At 36.6% G+C, this 21,760-nt stretch overlaps 2 protein-coding genes across 3 annotated transcripts; one reads left to right on the forward strand and one right to left on the reverse strand.

Moving 5' to 3' along the window:
* The first annotated feature begins 2,269 nt into the window (after positions 1–2,269).
* LOC109421600 (uncharacterized) lies at positions 2,270–5,404 on the forward strand. Its single transcript, XM_019696107.3, has 2 exons — positions 2,270–4,363; positions 4,498–5,404. Exons 1-2 carry the CDS (start codon positions 4,291–4,293, stop codon positions 5,028–5,030), a joined length of 606 nt encoding a protein of 201 aa, XP_019551652.3. The 5' UTR covers positions 2,270–4,290; the 3' UTR covers positions 5,031–5,404.
* A 164-nt stretch (positions 5,405–5,568) lies between these two features.
* LOC109421652 (WD repeat and FYVE domain-containing protein 2) lies at positions 5,569–17,259 on the reverse strand. 2 transcript variants are annotated; one of them, XM_019696172.3, is made up of 6 exons: positions 17,113–17,259; positions 16,586–17,046; positions 7,942–8,289; positions 7,574–7,813; positions 7,168–7,506; positions 5,569–6,378 (listed from the first exon to the last, which is right to left on the reverse strand). In XM_019696172.3, the coding sequence occupies exons 2-6, from the start codon at positions 16,744–16,746 to the stop codon at positions 6,240–6,242; spliced, it is 1,227 nt and encodes a 408-aa protein (XP_019551717.3). In that variant the 5' UTR covers positions 16,747–17,046; positions 17,113–17,259; the 3' UTR covers positions 5,569–6,239. The 2 variants fall into 2 exon arrangements, with proteins under 2 accessions (XP_019551717.3, XP_062705717.1); XM_062849733.1 differs by lacking the exon at positions 17,113–17,259 and having other exon boundaries at positions 16,586–17,102.
* Between the last annotated feature and the right edge of the window lie 4,501 nt (positions 17,260–21,760).

Consider the following 21,760-nt stretch of genomic DNA (forward strand, 5'->3'; position numbering starts at 1 on the left):
GATTTTGATTACAAACCTCAAATCAGGGGCGATTTATTCCACAAAGGGAGCGCGTTCGGTTCCAACAGTTCTAAACCGGCTTTGCCATTGTGGTTTCCGAGAGCCGTAATAACTTCTTTCATTTGACTGATCCACCATCATCCAATTCTTATTCTGCTGCGCACCACACGGAACAATCGTCCGCTACAACTATCTTCACTAAACGCTCTGATTACATAACACGTTTATTTTGTGACGTCACATCATCAAAGGGGTTTCTACTTGCGGTTTTGTTGTGGTTTTCTGAATGGTGGTACTGGGGAACCTCTGGTTCCTCTGCAGGTGAATCGTCCAGTGGATACCGAACTTCAGTGCCGCAGTAGGAGGTGTTCTAATCGCAAAGATGGCGACTTCCGATGGTTGTTGTGGTGTGGGATGTGAAACGCTTCAGCTACTATCTATTGGCTAGACCATTTGTGATTCGAACCGATGAAGAAGCGAACAAGTACGTGAAAAAATGTGAGACATGCACTCTTTTGGCAAAGCGAAATCCTCCTGTTACGTTGACATCCAGAGAGCTTCCTGAAGGCCTGTGGGAAATCCTGGAAATTGATTTCTTGTCAGTACCCAACTTTGGATCAGGAGAGTTCTTAGTCGTTATTGATACGTACTCACAATACTTGTCTGTTGTCGAAATAAATTCAATTGATGCTGACAGTACTAACGCTGCTCTTAATGAAGTGATTAATATTTGTCTGAACTATGAGTGAAAAGTTCGAAGAAGTTCAGAACAGGGAATTACAAGGTGTTTTTAAATGTCCAACTGAACAATATTTGAATAAAGTTAATAAGGCACGCAAGAGTTCAATATGGGTTCGATTAAAATTTGATTGAACTCTGCTCTTAAGTTCAAATTAGGTTCTTTCTGAACCAGTTCTGAACATCAGGGTCGTTTTGAAGGAAAGACAAAAGCTTGCATTATACTTCTAACTTCAAAGGCAATGTACATGTAACTTTTTGAAAAATCAAGTTCAACGAAACCAGAATTGAACCAAATTTGAGTTCCCTCTTAAAGTGAAAACTGAACTTTTTGTTGTTTGGGATAATGCTTACTGATAATAAACATTTTATTTCAGGAGGATGCTAATAAATTTATCTTAACAGATGCAAAGGAGGCAGCCCTCGACAACTTAAAAATCCTCCAAAAAATCATTCAAGGATTTCACTGAGTTTTCCTACGCAATTTTTTTCTAATATTTCTTCAAATGATAATAATAAAATAATAATTCTTGAAATAATACTTCCAAGGTTGAATCAGATATATTCTCATAGATTATCTTCAAAACTTCTAATTAAACCATGATTGGATCCCGATAACCCAATTACTTACGCATTGCGATTGAAGCAACTATTTTTGGTAAGTTTGCTACTAATTATCAACAACATACTGTATCATCTTTTTTCCGAACCCTCTAAGCAGAATATAGAGTGTAATCAGTTTTGTACCATTCATTATATTGTTATTGTATTTTGTGACTCTAAGTTTAAAAAAAGATCAATAAACCAGAAAGTGTGATTTTGCATTGAGCTCGAGTATCGAAGATTCATCAAGCATAAACTACTTGCTGTAGAGACCTGAGACTTTGACAAAAACTATTGACAATCGCAAAGAATGCATCGAAAAACTATATTGATATTTTCAGTATTATCAGAACAGCATTTTTTTTAACCCTCGAACGATCGCGCTGTTGTATTTTGTACAACACGTTAAAAAAATCTCGCTTTTTGTACTCAGCATTAGCGTGGTGCTGACGCAGGTAGTCAACCGCGCGAGTTACGGAAGGTTAAATAGAAAAATTTTCAAAAATAATGAATCTCAATCTAATCTCAATAATAAAAATATACCGTGAAAGGGGGTTTTAAAGAACGGAAATTTTTTTTCGTCACCATTAATACATGGGTTCTACTTCTCAAAACTTCCAGGATAAGCAGTCTGATCATTGTCTTGCTGCCTGCTACGCATATAGATAACAAAATTTGATGATTTTGGAGCAATTGAAAATATTTAACAAAATGTTTTATCATCGACTTTTTTGAAAACATGGAAAATTGGGAGTTAAGGAACCTAAGGAAATAAATTTAAAAGTTCTTATATTTCAAAGAAGGATAAAAATTGATTAATTGTAAACAGTGACTGTAATATTTCTTGAACATCGCCGAAAAAGATTATCACAGTCCTAAAGGTGCAGGGACAGTTTCATTGTCATCTAACTTTGTATGATTTTTTTTTTGTTGAAGCCTCGAAATCTGAAAAAAATACCGTCATGTGTACCTGAGGGGCTTCAATTATTAACAAACACATTATTCACAGTTACTATTTAGAGTAACCAAATTGAATAGTTCAGAATGACCAACAGGTTGTGAACTAAAGATGTGTATTGACAGATTCACCTAAAAACTCATTTATATTGAAATGTTTTATACGCAAGCATCATTAGATGGCCCAGCGTGTAATCTGTGTATTCAATGCTGATATTCCTACTCTGGAACATCGCTGATAGGTCGTTGAGATTTTAGCAGCAATGTTTGATGAGCAAAAACACCTAGAGAGCACAAACTTCTGTAAAGAGGGGACTACTGCGGCATGGAGTATAAACATTTGGCCAATTTTCTGATTATATATATCAATTTAACACATGTTTTCAAAATTATATATTGTACTAGCTGTACCCGGCAAAGTTTGTCTTGCCTACTGCGTTTTTTGACGTTTCAAGTTTCTATCCAAGACCAAGTCCCCGGTCACAAAATGTATGGAAGATCGATTTTCAAAAACTCTCAATATTTCTCAATATTTTTTGCCTCATAAACCTTCCTTGGGTGAAAACTTAAGAACAAAACTAAGACGATCAAAATCGGACCTTCCGTTCGCAAGTTATGCGCGGTCCCACGTATGCCACTACATTTTTATATATAGATAGATTAGTTGAATTTATCATCCATCGCACTTGTTGGGATGCTTATGACCAAAAATGAAACCCGTAATACGTCATTCAGAATAGTTTCTGTTATACAATGAATTAATCGCTTCAAAACTTCATGATACAAATAGAAAAGTTATGTGAGAAATTTCATTCCTTAACATCCCACCAGTTTATGAAACAAGTTTATTTTTCACAAAAATTATCGATGTTCGAAAACCACCTGAGTAATATCAAATATTTTATCCTAGTTTCGTGAAATGAGTTGTAGAACACCTTACGATTACTCACATATTTTTCCTAATAATATTTCTGACCTTACAAATAAATGTTACAATGGTAGCGAAATTGAGAAAAAAAAAAGCAATGCCGTTCTATGTTTGGTATCTAGTGTGCAGTTAAAAACGTATTTTCATGAGTGGTAATCCTTATAGTATGCCTTTATGTATTTTCAACACACATTTGAAGCGAAATTGGAATTAGTAAATCAATTTTTATACGATTTGGCGATTTTTCAAAGTAGTATGTGAAGATGAATCCCTTAACAACTCATGAGTTCTTAACACCCCATTTTACGGTAATTCAACATTTCTTTCTCATCGTACATTAATTGTAATATAATATTTGAACTCAGGGTATTGTTCTACACTAAAATGATCACCAGTTTATCGAGTTCAAAAATGCTATAAACTAGTGTTATAAGCGGTGAAATAATATCACAAATATACAAAGAAATTTCACCTGAATTGAACCACTGCACTACACTGCACTGGGATACATGGCTCTAAACATGAGCTGATTTATAAAACAACAGCTTTTGATTACTAAACTGTACAAAAAAGCTTCCCAAAAGTGTAGAGATTCAGCCACTTCGCGTTTAGTATCATAAGGGACAGTAATCGATTTTCTCTTCCGTTGATAACATGTCATGAAATCATCCGCACACTTACTGAATTGCCCGAAATAATCCGTAGAGAAACTTGATGAAGAGAAAGCAATCATTGCAGTTAAGCCCTTATGATACTAAACTCGAGATATACGATTTTCATTCAGAATAACATGTCGACCAAGCTTTCATTCGACCTTGTACCCATTCATCCTGTTGGGTTAATCCTATCCGTGGTAGGTAAAAACCTTTCGTGTGACAAATCTACCCGATTCTAACGATGATTGGTCCTGAGCGTAGGTAAATATTTAGACATTTAACGGTATTGGGTTCAATCAAATCTACCTTGGCTCAGTATTTGAGAAAAATTTGGAGGGTACGTACACGTCTCGAATCACTCTAGAGTAAAAATCAAGTGCTTGGAGCCGGTAGAATATAACAATAGCTATGTGGACCAGACTGCTGCTAGTGGGATGCTTAATTCTGAATGTTTATGGAGCCACTGTGGACACTGGAAAAGGTAAGTGAATTTTAACAACGATACTGTACATCAACGATGTTTTACATGTTAAGGGCATGTTAATGGACAGATGAGTGAAGTAGTTGAAATAAAATTATCAGAAAGCTAATCATTGTTCGTTGTTTTCATTTCAGATGATCCAAAAACCAAACCTGCTCCTAAAGAATTGGGCTTCGTTGAATCATTAATCGCTAGTTTCCAAAATTCAAATTCTATTGTGGAAAACAGTATCAAGCAGACGCGGCAATCTAAATGGTATCCAGGACACTCTTCTACTGATGAGGAAAATACACCACAGCCAGGTCAAGAGAACAGGCAGAATTATGAAACTACAACCCATAATTTCCACGACTACTTCACGACGCCGACGACGACAACCACCACAGCTGCACCGCCAGGAAGTGGAACGGCGCGTACCGCCGCCCTGCTACTTTACTATCTGCATGCACTGCGAGCAAGTGGAATCCTAAGGTCTGAGCTCGACTTACCTGGAGACTTACCGCTTGACTCACGTAGTGCTCCCAATAGTATCTGCGGTTGCGACGAAGAAATTCAGCAGCTTCAGCACTCCATCCTATTGCTGCAGGAAAGTGTTCGACAGCTGCGAAATGTTGTCCATGCAGATGAAGTAGCTCAGTTTCATGGAGACATCAAGCCATCGAAGTGAGAAAAACTTTGAGTGAACCAGAGAAAAGACTAGGAGAGAACGAAATTCCCGACTGATGAAGTAAATAAACTATTTAAACACTGATAATAATTTGTTTTTAAAACGAAAGAATTTATCATATATTCATTGATATCTTATTTTACTCATAACAATATATTTTTGTTAATATACATGCAAGTACGTTGTCTTATGAAAATTTTGACGTTATTTTACACTTTGCGGAGTTGGTCCACTGGCATAGTAACGCACCCACAACGAAGTAACGCTGCGCTACTATGTCTTCAGCCATTGAGTTCCGGTCAATTAATTTTCCTTAAATTTGTTCGATATTCGATCTCTCCATATGTACCGTCACTGTCAAATACGTCACTCCCCTACGATGAACATTAAAAGCACCAATTACACCTCTAAACCTCGACTTTCTATAACACTGTAGTATGCGAGTATTCCATTACTAGACGACGGTAGATATCTCTCGGAACAAATGAAAATGAAACCTTTTTCCCTTTCCGGCTAGGCAAAACATAAAAACAAGCAATAAAGGTGGAGATATATTTATTAATATGCAAACACTGAGTGGAACAACCAAATTTCTCAAGGAATCAACGCAAACAAACTTAAGCTTCTATATAATCTAAACCGAAAAAAGTATTCGCAGAAGAATCAATTTAACAATTTGAATTTAGTACTTTTCAATGAATAATCTAACATATGTTACATTAGTTATTCAAGTCTTATTGGCTACTATCGTTACAATGTTACTGTTACAGTTTACAGTTAAATTACACTAAACAACGGACTGACTTCGCACTAATTTTGGTATAATTAATGGAACTTCCCACGTACCCCCTTTTTTGCTCTCATTGTACTTACAAAAGAGGTTCATTTTCATTAGTCGAATGACCATTTTGCATATCGTACTTATTCATTGTTATCATTTCAATATAAAAGGTCTCTGTTCAGTTTCAAACGAAATTCAAGCCAAGCGTCAAACTATGCAATGGTTGGTAAGTGTGTCAGCATAACAATACTTGTGTAACATTTCTCCCTTTTTTCTTCAAAACTAAAAATGCGATATCCGATCCGTTCAGTGGTGTTACAATGAGTAACGTGGGCTATGTTATATGTATAACTGTATGTACGGTACGTGCAAAGCTGCTGGCCAAGGCAAAATCAAATCGAGCTGGCGGCGTTCATACTGGGTCGGTTCTAAGGCCAGATCGAGGAAAGGTCCCAGATTTTGATGATGCGGTCCTGTCCAACGGTGAGCAGTCTTTTCCTCGGCTCGTCCAAATCCATCGCCACGATGCTGTGCTTGGCGTCGTGGAACGTCGCCAACGATGGCCGCCTGTGGGAGGAAAAAAAGCAGGTAAAGAATACGGTCTTGTAGTATGAATGCAGTAGGGGAACCCGGCCCAATATGCACTAATGATGTAAAATGGCCCAACTCATAAAATCATTCCTGAATGTGATTTGATCATTACTATATGTTGATGGTGCCAAAATATGTTTGCATTACACATCCTTCTAGAAGCCTGGCAGGCAAACGCACGAAAAATCTTTGGATTTCCCAATGAATTGACATCTAAGCCGAAAGAGAGATGGTTCTTGAAAAAAAGGAATGTTCATGGTGAGGGCCTGTTCTGTGGCTTAGTTGGTTAAAGCACCGGTCAAGCGAGTCGTGGATTCGAATCCCACCAGAATGCGATTTCATTCAAAAATTCATCTCTCAATTTGTCAATAAGCAACATTTTGTGCCTTCTAACTACAAGTTTTTCTGTATGTTTATGACATACCAGTAAATCTGGTAAATGCCAGTGAAGGGCAACATATATCAGTGAAAATTGGCAACTTCCGGTTTTTCTTTCTTGCTCCGGTTTTAAGTCCCTTCGAATCTCGCAGAGGAACGCAGGAGACGCTCTCACTTAATAACTGTGAAAGTGCTCATAGAACTGTTGAAAAGCAAGCTTTGTCGCTTTGAACGATGTGCCAAGAAGTAGAAGTGCCAAAGATATTGGAAGAATTTCACCCTGGAGATTCCAGTATTATAAAGGTCTCTCAGAGTCAATAATACTTAAAAAATCTACTAAAAATAATAGGTATAATGAAAGCAATCATATACCACAATGCTACTCACTCTTCGCTCTTCAGTCGCTGGAAGCACTGCTCGCACACACGCACGTCGAACTCAAATCCCATGATCGGAATGTTGATCCGATAGTTGGAGCACTTGTCGCACACGGCCTTGCCACAGTAGCGACAGTGATGCTGCCGAATGCCGATCTGCTTCTGGTCGATCATGGCCCGCAGATTCCAGAAGAAGGCCCGCGTACACAGCTGGCACGTGTCCGACTCGACCCACTCCGGAGCCACCTTCCGCATGGCGTTCATCTCCCAGAACACGATCACCGAGTCCTCGCCGGCCGATATCAGCTGCTGCGTGTTACTGGCGTAGGTTAAGGCCGAGACCTTATTGCTGAAAAGAGAGATCAGAGAAGCATTTTATCCGGATTCGTTATAACGTCCATCCGCAGTAGACTCACTTGTGGCCATGCAGTTCGTAAGTGGTGCCACGTTTGCCTCCTACATCCCAAACGATCACGGTCTGATCGTACGATCCGCTGAACAGCAGCTGTGGCCCTTCAGCCCAGTACAGTGCTCGAACCGAGCCTGCGTGTCCCTTCATTGTGGTAATGACCGATGCTCCAGTTGCACTAAGCTTCAGCATGGTTATTTGGCCACTGTAGTCACCTACGAATGCATACTTGGAAAGGGAATCGTATCTAATTGCGGAAAATGATGGGTCAAGGAAAATCAAAAGATTTTGCGAGATTTGAGTTTCTCTAGAACATTCATTCAATATTAGAAATTATTCTCAAGAATCAAAATTGATATTGTTATAAAAGGATACTGCATAGCTGTACATATAGCCTCGAACGTGTAGCAACCGAGCCGTTCCCCAGTCTCGGTGCTGTGAAAGGCAAAGAACTTGTCCCTTCCCGCGGACAGAATCCATCCGGTGTGTTTGGCAAAGATCACATTGGTGATCCGGGCCTGATGGGCCAAATATTCCCGAATCGGTGTCAGCCGGTTGCAGTCGTCCGACAGGGTGAACTGTGAAATGGTTCCATTCTCCTGGCCGATAAACAGCGTTCTGGTTTCCGGTGTGTAGAACAGCGAGGTACATCCCGATGGCATATACTGGCAAATCGAGGGCCAATACTGGCCCGAATCGCGTCGCAACCACACTCGAATGGTTCTGCAATGGAAGAGAAAACATTGTCGTCGGTCAGTATTAAATTGAACCAACTTGCTGTTGACGGTCAGTCAGTGTTGAATGGCATATACACATAAGCCGATTAGATGTGATGAGTCATATTTGTTGCTGCCTTGTCGCAATGTCGCGACCTCGAATCGATAGAATGAAGGCGAGTGTGATAACCAACAGCACGCTTCAGTGGAAGAAGGTGGAATCCATTTTAAACAAACAGGAGCAGAAAGAGACATCAACAAATTTGCACCTTGTCATTTTGGATTCATCAATTAGATTCATATATGTATGTATGGGTTAATATATACAGTAACTGCATTATGTTTGTAGCAATAATGTCAAACGTACAATCAAGATTTTTTTCAAATTCTTTCTCGCATACGTCTGAAACAAAACTTTCTTCTCAGCAAATCCGGGTAACATATTTTATTGTCATGATTAAGTTCGACTTTCATGAGTTCTTATGAAGAGCTTTAAATAGTACCGTAAACTAGGGTGTAGTTGAACAGTGGGGTGTACCTGATCACTCAATTACCCACGGATATTGACTTTCAAGGAAGTAACCATTCCATTTTAATGTTACGTCATTGGATTGCGAATGGCTAAAATATAACTGTTGCTTCCTGGAAAGTCGATATCTGTGGGTAATTGAGTGATCAGGTTCACCCCACTGATCAACTACACCCCAGTTTACGGTACGTCAAAAGCATAAAGAATGTGCTTCCCAAACTGTGCGCCACAGTACAAAAATGTAATCTGCTAGACGCCGCTCTCCCTCATTTATAGATTAGGATTCGAAGCACAAAACAAAACATACGAATCCTGGTCAAAATCTCCGTAGAAAATTCTGAAAGAATCTTTAGAGAAATCCCTGGCAAAATCACCAAGAGAAATATCTGGAGGAGTCCAAGAAATAATTCTCGGAAGAGTTCAATCAAACCTTCAGTCGGGTCTCCTATTAGACGCTGCCACCCACTTTACGCCCACCGCGTTTTCCAGGCAGTTTTCTAACCAATTTAGTTCATTTTTTTTGTATGTGTTGAGTCTATAGTAAGCACTAACTGCACCAAGAAAATCAGCTAGATTGGATACAAGACAGCTGAGAAATATAGCGGTGGGCATAAAGTGGGTGGCAGTGTCTAATAGGAGACTCGACTGTATTTAGTAGAAATTTCTGGAGAAATATGTACAAGTAGAAATTTCTGGAGATTTCCCAGTAGAGGCGGAAGAATATATTTGACGTCTAGCAGGAAGAACATGAAAAATCCCATTTGGATTTATGAAAAATCACTAAAGGAGTACTACTTAGAAAAAAAAATCTGGAGAAATATTGGAGCAATTACAGCTGGCATTCCTGGAAAAATCTTTACATAAACAACATGAACAAGGATGGAAGAAAATCACTTCTAGTGATAAATAATACAGGATACGAACAATCCAAGATTGCCTTTGCCCTTGCTGTAGCATGATGCCAACACCCTCGCCCCGTGCTTGTATCATGGGATCACAGGCAACACTAGTTTACAAAATAAAACGAAAGTCATGAACTTGTGTCAACGATCAAAATTTTTGAAGTACAATTTAGCACTGATTTCGAAACCGTGCTTCAAAAAATTTTAAGTAGAGCAGTTTTTGAGTTTTAGCTCAATATCGAGTTTTACAACTTTTAAAAATTTAGAATTTACTAAAATTCAAATATCTTGCATTTTGTACAACCAATTTCAAATCTTTTTCCATAAATTGAAAGCTGAATACAATACCATTCGATCATCTGAATGCAGGTTTTGCGTCAGATTGATGAAATTCAAGATATTGACGAGTTTTATGGACGATCTCCTTAAATTTTAGCTAAATTTCCAAAAATATATGAAGAAATGTATTTTTTTCAATAAGAAAATAACAATTAAAAAGTTCTTTCTAAACATTTATTTGACATATCATATGTAGGCGAGTTACAGTAAAAAATTCAGCTCAATCGGAGCATTGATTACGGAGAATTAAATGTGTGAAGTGAACGACGTTGCTTAAAAATAGAACAAAAATCGATTTTAAATCATCAACCTTGTATGGAAAGTCGAAAAAATTTCCGCTCTACTGTAATTTTTTTCCTTCGCGTTTTTGAACTCAGGGCATGATTCTACACCAAAAATGATTATCAGCTTACCGAGTTCAAAAATGCTGTAAACTAGTGCAATCAAAGCATCTGATGCACGCTTTATCATGGGATCACACGTTATCGGATCATGTTACAAGTCGCGATAAATTTTATTCATCACGATTCAAACCATTTATGGACCAAAAACGGAATTCATGTTGGGAAACAATACATTCATTGGCATATCTTGATATTTAAGCAACAAGAATGCACAAAAAGTGAATGATTTTCAGCATTTATCATTTCGGCTTCATGATAACGATCACATCATGGCCGCACATGCCTCGCGATTCAATTTTCGTGGAGCGTGGTTTGTTATAGTGCTTGACGACAAGGTTCTATCGTTGTTGCTATGATCGCGCGATGCGCTTCAACCGCGACACATTCAAGATCTTATCATGATCACTAGATTTCCATCCTTGAACATGAAGAATCCCAGTACGAATTTCTGGAGAAATCAAATCAAAGAGAGAATCCATGGAAAAAATCACAGCAATCCTTGGAGAAACCCTTGGCGAAAACTCCTGGATGAATCTCCGCAGGAATTTATGCAATGCTTCCTAGACTGTGCGCTGCAGCACAAAAATGTTTAACGATGATTAGTAAAATAAATCGGGGAAAATTGGGTTGATTTTGAAACTTTGTAAATTTTGCTGCAGGTGAAAAACTTTAAGCCTCATTTACTCGAAATCGGGATATTTGTCACTTACACCCCTCAAGACTACGCTGGACAAAAGCATTGGGAAACGTTCGTGTACAATGTGTTACAATATTTCCTTACTTCTAAGATTCTATTATGTGATTCTGGACATTATTTGAGAACTTTGTTATGAATTGCGTATAAAAATAGAGACATAATTAATAGGAAATTCACAAGTCAATTACAGCACAGCAAATTAATAAAAAAAAATACTCCAAAATGATAACAAGGCCTGAAATTCTAGATTTAGAATCATATCAAATCGAAAAACTTGACACAATCTTGAGTAGTGTTGCACAAAAGTTTAGTAGTCAGCATTGAAGTAGCCAGACATTGGGTCTCTATCAGTTAGCCTAGTGCTTAAAACTATGGATCGCCAATCCGGAGACGGTGGGTCCGATTACCGTTCCAGTCCGGAAAATTTTCTCGCCTCCCTGGGCATAGTGTATCGTTGTCCTTTTTATATCTGTGATTCATATTTTCAAAATGAATGCATGTATTGAAGGGCCACATAATACTGATTAACCCTCTAATGGATACCTGGGGTCCATTGGACCCCAGAGCCACTTTGAAGTGGTCGCAAAAAAGTTTGGATTGATATATCGGCCCCATTTTTACAGTACCTCTAAACTACACCGCGATGAGTTATTTGTGCAAAAATACCGTTAGTTTCATGGCGTACTATGGATTATTTTGGATACCAAAGTTGAACCGGGCGATTTTGTACCCCTGGGGTCCATTGGACCCCACGGTACGAATGATTGTATCTTTTGATCGTGACTTGCTAGAATAATGCTGTCTTCGACAAAATTGTTCAATAGACCAAGGGCAGCCTTATGATAAATAAATTGAATCGAATTATCTCAGTAGATGGCGCTAGTGTGTATTAAAATTACAGATTAAAAGTTATATTTAGTTCGAATATTTTTATATTCTGATTGTATAGAATATTCGTGTCTTCGGCAAAAATGTTTAATACATCAAGGACTATTGGTATTGACAGTTTATCTGCAAGCTGGCGCTAATAAATACATGTCCGCCCAGCATCCTAGGTACCCCGGTCGACAAATGTCCTCAAAAAAGGAAACTTCTTTTGAGGTGAATGTCTTGATACAATATATTAACAAACTGTTAACAATACCAATATTTCCTATTTGGTGGGTAATTTACATCAGAATTGCCTCACCAGGTGGCGCAAATATAGCTGCAAAGATCACACATAGATGAGACTTTTGAACCATATTCCAAAAATGTAATATACTTTTGTTACGTTGATGTATCGATCGAGAGAAAATATTCGGAGTTTATGTCTTCGACGGAATTATTCATATGAATGTAAGTTTTCAATTTCAATTAACTCTGATTTGAAATTAATACAGGGAATCCTTCAATGATTCTCAAAAGGTTCCTCCAGGGCTTCATCTAGAAACTAGAAAATGCACTTGGAATCCGCATTTTTTTTTTTTCAGAAATTCCTCCCGGGATTCATTTAAGAATTTGTACCAGTAGTGCTCCCGGGATTCCTCTAAGAAATCCTTCGGGGTTCTTCCAGGAACCTCCCGCGTTCCCTACAGGAATTCCTGCTGAGATTCGTCTTGGAATTTCTCCTGGGATTCTTCTAAGATTTTCTCCTAACATTCCCCCAGGTATTCTTACAGGAATTCCATCTGGGATTGCTCTAGGAATGCCTCTCGGGATTCTTCTAGGAATTTCTCCCGAGATTCTTCTAAAATATAAACTGTACATAACAATTTCATCACTCAATTATGTATCCGTAAGCCTGTCAATTCTATAGTGTCTATATATTTTAGCCCCATGCCTACCAAAAACTTTGCCGTAGACACCATCTCTGTAAATAATAAGTATTCCGATGTACAACAGATATAAAATGTAAAAAATTGTTCATTAGCACCAGCCTATGTCAAAGTTCCGAATCAATTAAATATTTGGCCTCCCGAACAACACTAACTTTCTAAGTAATCAGAATCCTGAGATATATGGGATACAAAATTTGTATACTCACTAGCGCCCCTTCACCAATCAAACAACTTTGCCGAAGACACTAACTTTATAAGTAATCAGGATCTTGCAATATATGAGATGTTATTTTATCAATGATATGTCTGTTTGTCTGTGATGTCTCTTTGGGTTCATTCAAATAATACGTAACGCAAAATTTGACAATTTCAGAACTCCTCCCTACTCCACAACAACTTTTGTGTGGTAAATTATGTTTTTTTTTTTTATAAAGCGTAACACAGCGCTAGACACTCTCGCTACCCCTAGCGTTACGTAATATTTGAACGAACCCTTTTGAGCTGCCGGACATTTATGTCTACCCATTTACAGAAGTGTGATTTATTCTTTTGTTATGTGCGTCTTGTCCGCTTGCTTTGGTACGTTACATCCCATTGATTAGGGGCGTTTTGGAATGCTCTCTAGCGCCAACTATCGGATATTTCCTAAAATAAATTGTTCATCACTAGATAGGCCTTGACTTACCGAACATCTTTGCTGAAAACATCAACCTTTTAAAAAGTAAGGATCACGAGATACGCGAGAATATATGTTGGGGTCCAATGGACCCCAGGGTCCCAAAACGGACCTTTTTTTAAGGTATCCTTTTGAGGGTTAAATAACGCATACGGTTTAGAATAACGATATCTTTTATTTGTTTTATAAGCCTAGCAGAACATTTAAGTTCTGAAATCCGTTTGCTCCGGCACGCAAGAAAAATGTTCTAAAAGTTTTTCATTCTACGGTAGCTAAATAAAATCCATAAGGTTAAATTTTAAGTTTCTATCCCAAGTATTCTACCAAATGGATAAACTAAGGCTAAAACAATACAATTTTAGTGATGCTATGGTGAGAAATTTGCAAGTAAGCACAACTTGGGCTGATTTCCTTTAAAATGACCATAACGGTTACAGATAAACATCAAAAACGTAAATTTTGGATTGTTTTTTTGTGATCTTGTTGGTGTGAAACAAGATAAAGTGCAGTCATGCTTATTCAACAAAACATTTCTCATTAAACAGGTGAATGGCTATTTTTGCTTAAAACTAACGTTTTATTTTGTACAAATGAGTTAAAATGAGACGAAACCCAAGTAACCATGGAGCTTTATATAGAGCAATAGAGCATTAATTTCACTTCATAGTATTTTATATGGCCTGTTATATAAAGTTGTTTTGTCATCTAGGCTCCATTAAAGTAGGTTTAAAGTGGAAAGTGGCGCTGCTATTGTGGATATGAAGCTTCACCTACAAGTTTTATAGTAATTATTGCTAAAGCATATATAATGCATAGAAGCTGTTTATCAAATATAGCTAATGCAATGAAATCGCATGGAATATATATTTAATGCGTAGTTAGAACAAAACAAAGAAATACACATTGTTTTCGTTTCTCTCTTTTTATCTCCAACTCTCTGCCTTCGATGGGTTTTATTCTGTTCTGTATCGGGAATCGAACCTGGACTGCTGATGCTGGAGTAAGATGAAATCCGGATATTTTAACACTGTGCTACGATTGCCTTGCATTCACGACGAGTAAAATGTATACTATAAAGCAGGGTAAACTTAGCTCATACCTTACTGATCTGTGTTTTCAACAGAAAAACTATTTTTGTTCCCGGAGTTGTTGATTCCGTTTATGTCCCAACCAGAAAATGTGAGATAATATTAATCCATATGTGTTTAAGTAGTAACATCACCCACCATTTCAAAATGTAAACCCATATTTGAGGAATATTTTCTATTCTGTGGCATGAACAAATATGGTGGTCGATTATAGAATTTAATGGCCATATTACTCGTTAAACCATTGACGTCAGTAGTTGTAATGGTTAAGGCAAAAATTATCTATAGGAAGATGTTGTAACCATAACATCTGAGTTGAAAGCTATGGCTGAAAGTTTAGATTTATGTTTTCTCCTCTTTCAAAAGGTTCTTCCAACCAAAACTTTTCAACGCATTTCTACGCAATTCACTTTGTTTACTATGGATTTTTCAGAAACGATCCAAACTTTACTAATGGTATAAATAAAGCAATTAATGCTTGCATTATTGTTTGCTATGAAGCTTTAAACATGATAATGCTATGAAGCATTAAACAACGGCCCTGTGGAACTATATGGAGCTGTCAGAAACCCTTAATGCTTCAATGCATTCATAATGTAGTTTAAATGCTACATTACTTGACACATGTTAAATAAGTGTTATCTTGCATCAGCTATACTAAATTACGGTTGAATTAGTGTAATGATATAATGCTTATGGTTCCTTGGGAATACCAATCAAATTGTATTCGTGCCAGCTGAAATGGACTTATGACACATAAGCGATCAGCAGAGAAGGATAAAGGACAGTTAATAGGTTGATAAACAGTCAAAATTTGAGATTTGTTTATGCAATCTATGAAAAGTTACAGATTGTTGAACTTTGTTGTAAGAATAAAAAGTTGGCTATCCCAAACATTTTGGCCATTATTTATTCATTTATTTCTACATTGCTTGCAGTTTCTTGAAATATTTTTGTGACATTTTAGTAATTAGATTATTTCTAAGAATCAGTACATTTTTGTGAACCAAAAATTTAGCAAGCTGTTTGAACGTAAAGTTAGTACCAAAGATCGAAAAGGTTATTAAGCTTCTTCGTCATCTTCTTCTTATTTTAGGCGTAACGCATAAACTTGGGCAAAGCCTGCCTCTCAGTAATGTTCGGCATCACCACAAAGATACAAAAATATTAACATTCTGCTACTTTTTCTCGAGGTAGCTCCAAAGCTCGAATATCGGTCGGGGAATTTAAGAAAGATCGTATACTACTTGGATGATATTGGAATATGATTTAATTTTCAAAAATCAATACTTAATGTTAAATACTTTGTTTTCAACATAACAATATTATCGCTATCCCATTGAATTCATATGGGATTTTGTACGATAGGAACACTACCGCAACGATAGGAACATAGCACTAAACGTATGAATGAAAATATTTTTTAAAGTTGGTTTTTGGACCAATCTTAAGCCACAAATGGTGCAATCTCATAATTGAAGCATGATACATCTATTAAAAATGTCTTTTGGTAACATTTCAGTCGAAAAAGTGCTCAAATGCCACTACCGCAACAATGGGTACTACCGCAACGAAGGGAACAATTGCCCTATTGCATGATTTAAAAATGGAGATAAATTTCCCAAAATTTGTAGATCAAAAAACAAGTGCCATTTTTTATCAGTAAACAAAAACATGCATATCATCAGTAGCCTCGCAGCAGGTCAATGCATTCTATCACTATGTTCCTTCTTCACGCAGAATACGTGCTGAAAAAAAAACATAACATGGTCGGACAATAGCATACACCTTGGCAGCGGAAAAATTCAGCCGAAGAACGATAAACAAGGTAAAATTCAATTAACATACTTGTCATCGCAAACGCTGATAACACCTTCCTCTCCTGGAATGAGTAGCGCTGCGTTCACGTCATCATTGCAGCCCTCCAGCTTGTTGAGCAGTTCCGGCTTTTTCGTTGTGCTGAAGCGATCGTTCGCACTACGCGGTGCAGGCTTGATCTCTGCGGCCATTATGTCAACTGCGGATGATTAGTAGTATTTTCCGCGATCGCAACGAAACTCTTCTCGAACGCAACTAAAAAAGAAAAACAACAAACGTCCTGTCTTTTCTCCCTGCTGCTACTGTGTGCACTGTACAGGCCCGATATCGTTCGCAATCGCTGACTCAGGGGTGAAACACTAGCTACTATCGCGCCCCAGTGGGTACCGTGCGTAAAGATGAAAACGAAGAACACCGAATGAGGGTCGAATTCTTGCGATTTGATGTGTTGTTTGGTCACTATTGCCAGTGGATTTTGGTTAGTTGGCTCACTGAAAAAATACAGATAGATTAACAATCACTTTGCCCGATAATTGTCAAATGTTTTGACAGCGTACCCACAGAAATTGTTACAATCAGAAAAAGTAGGAGTAATGTCTCACCCACACATAAGTGTTACTATCTTTTATATGAATTGTGTCGTTTTTAATAAGGTAGAGAAGAAAACAGCACATCGGCTGTGTTTGAGATGTGCACGCCATGTATGAGTCAGTTCGAATTGTTGGATGGTACGAGTCCGCCATACGTCGGCATGCATCGCATGCTAGAAAGTGCTACGTGTAGTGGTATAGACAGCTATCGTACCTCTGATGTATTACTGACCTTGCCATCTAGTGTGACCAGACCAGGTATCGAATGATGGTATTTAAAACGATCGTTAGCATTATGACTGGGTAAGCTTTTTTCTTTTCACGATTCTTAAAGCATTGTCCAGTTAGAATCCGGACGCAGATAATCACTTATATCTCAGAGGTGGAATAACAAACAGAAAAGGTGAAGCCCTCAAAACAAAGATAACACAGCGTAACAAAAATTAACTGTTGGTCTGTCTCAAGAGCAAACTTATGTGTCTCTGACAGATTTTGGGCCGCTGAATCCGAATCCGGGCTCAGATTTGCTCCAACACGTCACAATTTTGAGCTATACCTCAATTTCTAGGGCAAAATAGGCGATTTTGGGCTTTTTTGACTGCAATTTATTAAGCATGGAAATATTTTTTTTTATCAATCAAAAGGTTAATTGGTCAATTAACATCTAAATTAACGACTCTTGCAAAATATTTCGTTTTACCAAATCGAATTTGATAGTTTTAAGCTATTTATGTTAGGTATGATATTTCCCATACAAGTCACCCTCCAAAAGTTGCATGCAAGTTTTCATACTAACATAAAATGCTTAAATCGATCAAATTTGATTAGGTAAAATGAAATATTTTGCATGAGTCGTTAATTTAGATGTTAATTGACCAATTAACCTTTTGATTGCTTAAAAAAATGTTTCCATGCTTAATGGTTTTCAGTCAAAAAAGCCCAAAATTGCATATTTTGCCCTATAAATTGAGGTATAGCTCAAAATGGTGACGTGTTGGAGCAAATCTGAGCCCGGATTCGGATTCAGCGGCCCAAAATCCTTCGGAGACACATAAGTTTGCTCTTGAGACAAAAAAATGTTGTGCTGTGTAATTTACTGTAGTTTCATGAAAAAATATCATTAAAATTATTTAATTAAATTTTTAATACATTTTCTCATTTTTTCCGTGATTACTTCTTTAAAAATCTGCACAATGGTAGTAAATTTTAACATCAACCCCTTCGGCGGATTTGTTTAACAATCAGGTCATCTCTGTAGTGTCCTGAGACCCTCTACCAATCTGATTAGGATTCCAAAGAAACTTTGCCAAATATTTCTCTTCTTGCGAAATTAAGGGCTATGCTGTGAATTCCAAAGAAGCGAAATTTGAGTGTTTTTCGTTAATAAACACTACCCAACAGTGATGACACCACTGCACATCTCAGGCTGTCGTGATAGCTCACCAAATTAGCTCAAACCTCTACAGATCCCTTGTGTGCATTTTTGAAAAGCAGCACGCGATTCTTGAGGTTATCATCTTTGTACATATTTGGTGTCAAAATCGTGATGTGAGAAAACGATGTCCAGAGCTCGAACTTCCTGGCAAATCTTGGAATTCCAAGCAGATTTATCCATGAACATAAACTTCAACCTTCCTTGGGCACTTCCTCATGGCATGGTTAACAATATCTGTGCACATCACACATGATGGTTGTGGAGACATTAACATTTTTCGCGACTGTCGTACCTGATCACGCTTAATTTTCAGCGTGTTTGTGCAAGATTTTTTTCCTTCACTTGTCTTCAATCTGAAATAACTTTTCACTCGTAGCAAGAAAATCGATGAAATTTTCACCATCAATAGAGGACTTATTTATGATCAGATAGCTGTAAAAAAAAAATATGATTATGATCATTGAGAGCGTCACAATAAATTATCCTTTGCGTCCGGATTCTAACTGGACAATGCTTTACTCTACTTTTCTTTCATTCTAGATGAACCAATGCATGTGCAGGTTAAAAATATCACTAAACAAGTAATCGGAAAAGTAGAAAGATATCAATCCAGTAATTTCTTGAAACTGTGTGATTCCAAGGAAAAGAAATGTGAAACAAACTGCAATAAAATATCAAAAGATAATTAAAGAAAACCATAAAGCAATTGTTACATCAATCAGAAATGAGTAGAATTACAAGCATACAGATCGAGTACATCGATTTCGTTTATGAGAGAAAACAATGCTTCCGAAATTACAATACATAGGTATAACTGTTTATTACTCATTGTTTCGTGCAATAACTTATAAGCACGATGATCATTTATTTAGTTACAGGCGCTACTTGGGAACTTGAGTTCAGAAGAAAGAAAAAAAGATCCTTTTGTTTTTATAATTAAGAGCTTTAAAAACCTAGACCACATTATCCCACAAGTGTTTAACAATGCTAACAAAGTAAAGTTTTAGATATGTAATCGAAATACTTAGTCAGAGGATCTGACGAAGTTTATTGAAAACGTAATCAAATTCATAGGAGATAATTCTCTTTTTTTTTTTCTTTGATTGGTCACACATTCAACAAATTTTGGAGAAATAATAATAAGAAAATTTGGGATATATCGCAGGTGAATCATTGTACAGGGGATGGCCAAAATGTTTGGGATAGGCAACTTTTTTTTCTCTCACAAAAAAGTTCAACAAGCGATAACTTTTCATAGAACGCATCAAAAAATCTCAAATTTTGACTGTTTGTCAACCTATTATGTGTGCATCATTGGTACAAATTTGGGCTTAATTGATTAATATTTCGCAAAGTTAGAACCGTTCGCGTAAAACACTATTTTTCAAACAACTCATTTTTGAGGTGTCATATCTCGGAAACCAGTGAACCGAATTGAATGAAATTTGGAACGTGCACTAAAAATATGTAAATGCTTCACAAACTATTAAAACATATGTTCTTTTTAAACGTTGAAAAAAGTTATGGATTGACACTTTTTGGATTTTTCTCGAAAAAATGTAACTTTTTTACATCAATGTCAATAAATTTTAGTGTTGATATCCAAAGATTTTCCACTTCTATTCTCAAGTTATCTCTAATCAGATATATTAGAGCCTATTTAGATTGAAGGAAGAACACATTTAGTAATTTTTGTGTGGTATTGTAAATTTGACTTATTTTCCTATATATGGGTAAAAGTTTCAATCCGGTATTACTTAATTCGCCGTGAGAAAATATTACATTTTATAACGTCCTATTAAGTATCAATATATTGTTGATAAACGTTAAAAAATTCATTCAATTCGGTTCGCTGGTTTCCGAGATATGACTGTTCAAAAATTAGTTGTCTAAATAAAAGTGTTTTACACGAACGGTTCTAACTTCGAGAAAAATTAATCAATCGAGCTCAAATTTGTACCAATGTACACATATAATAGGTTGACAAACAGTCAAAATTTGAGATTTTTTGATGCACTCTATGAAAAGTTACAGCATGTTGAATTTTTTTGTGGGAGAAAAAAAGTTGCCTATCCCAAACATTTTGGCCATCCCCTGTATATTTCTACATGAACAATTTCTTTTCAAAAGAACACAAGAAGCAACTTCTGTAAGCCAGAAAAAAAACAGTTACAACAAAAGTAAATTGCGTCATTTAAATAGTTTTATTAAAAAAAAAATGCAATATTTAATTCATTGGAAATAAACTAAAAACATTTGCTAGCAAGAACGCAGAGAGAATTCTTTAAAAAATCGCTGGAACTCAAAAAATATCAAAAGTTACTTGCCTTTTTCGTTTTTTTTTCTCTGAAAATCCTGGAATAGTTTCTCAAAAAAACGAAACCAAAATAAATAAACAAACAAAATGTGATTGAATTGCAAGGAACAAAAAAGAGTATTCGAAAACAAATCATAAAAAGTATTGAGTCAAGAATATGGAAAAGCGTGGAAAATATCTCTGTAAGAAAGCTTTCCGAACAAACTTTTGTTCTATCGACTCAATTTATAAAGATATAGGTCATCATAAAAAGCTTATTCCAAAAATTTTCAAATATTCTGCAAAGATATTTATTATGATAAAATGAGTGTTTCTATTGAGGACAGCAACATTGTAGATTTGATATTTTAAAGATATTGAAGAGTTTATGGTAGAAAATAGCCTTTTTACATCTTTGTAACATTTACAGAGGCAAAGTGGGGCAAGATTTTTCAATTAAACAGGTTTATAATAGGTGTAAATTTTCTTGCAGCTCAGCTCATGCTGGGCACTACTTTTCTAAAATCGAGATGTAATCGATTAAGCCGAAGGTCATTAGGCTGAAGGCTATTAGACCAAAGGTCATTAGGCCGAATGATCATTAGGCCGAAGATCAATAGGCTGAATTGAATTCGGAACGGAACTGCTCTAACCTTTTTTTTAAGAACAACTATTTGAAAAATGAAACTATAAAGAAAAGTCTATGTTTAAAAAAGGAAAAAAAATGAATTGAAAATCAGCAGTTGCAGCGCCAAAAACCAGCGCCAAAAAAATGATTCTAGAAATAACAGCCAATGCCTAAAAGGAGGAAAAAATGATTAGACTCAACATCAATTAATATTAGAACGGTATAAAAAGAAAGAAGGAAAACAGACTGAAAAACC

Source organism: Aedes albopictus, chromosome 2 (assembly GCF_035046485.1).
Source record: "Aedes albopictus strain Foshan chromosome 2, AalbF5, whole genome shotgun sequence".
NCBI classification, from domain to species: Eukaryota; Metazoa; Arthropoda; class Insecta; order Diptera; family Culicidae; genus Aedes; species Aedes albopictus.

What these genes read in the sequence shown, in the direction of transcription:
- LOC109421652 (XM_019696172.3), bottom strand. Translation starts at nt 16,746, where the DNA reads ATGGCCGCAGAGATCAAGCCTGCACCGCGTAGTGCGAACGATCGCTTC. An exon ending in ATCAGCGTTTGCGATGACAA is followed by an intron (nt 8,290 to 16,585) that starts GTATGTTAATTG and finishes CTTCCATTGCAG; the next exon opens with AACCATTCGAGTGTGGTTGC. An exon ending in TACGAACTGCATGGCCACAA is followed by an intron (nt 7,507 to 7,573) that starts GTGAGTCTACTG and finishes CTCTCTTTTCAG; the next exon opens with CAATAAGGTCTCGGCCTTAA.
- LOC109421600 (XM_019696107.3), top strand. Translation starts at nt 4,291, where the DNA reads ATGTGGACCAGACTGCTGCTAGTGGGATGCTTAATTCTGAATGTTTAT. An exon ending in CACTGTGGACACTGGAAAAG is followed by an intron (nt 4,364 to 4,497) that starts GTAAGTGAATTT and finishes TTTTCATTTCAG; the next exon opens with ATGATCCAAAAACCAAACCT.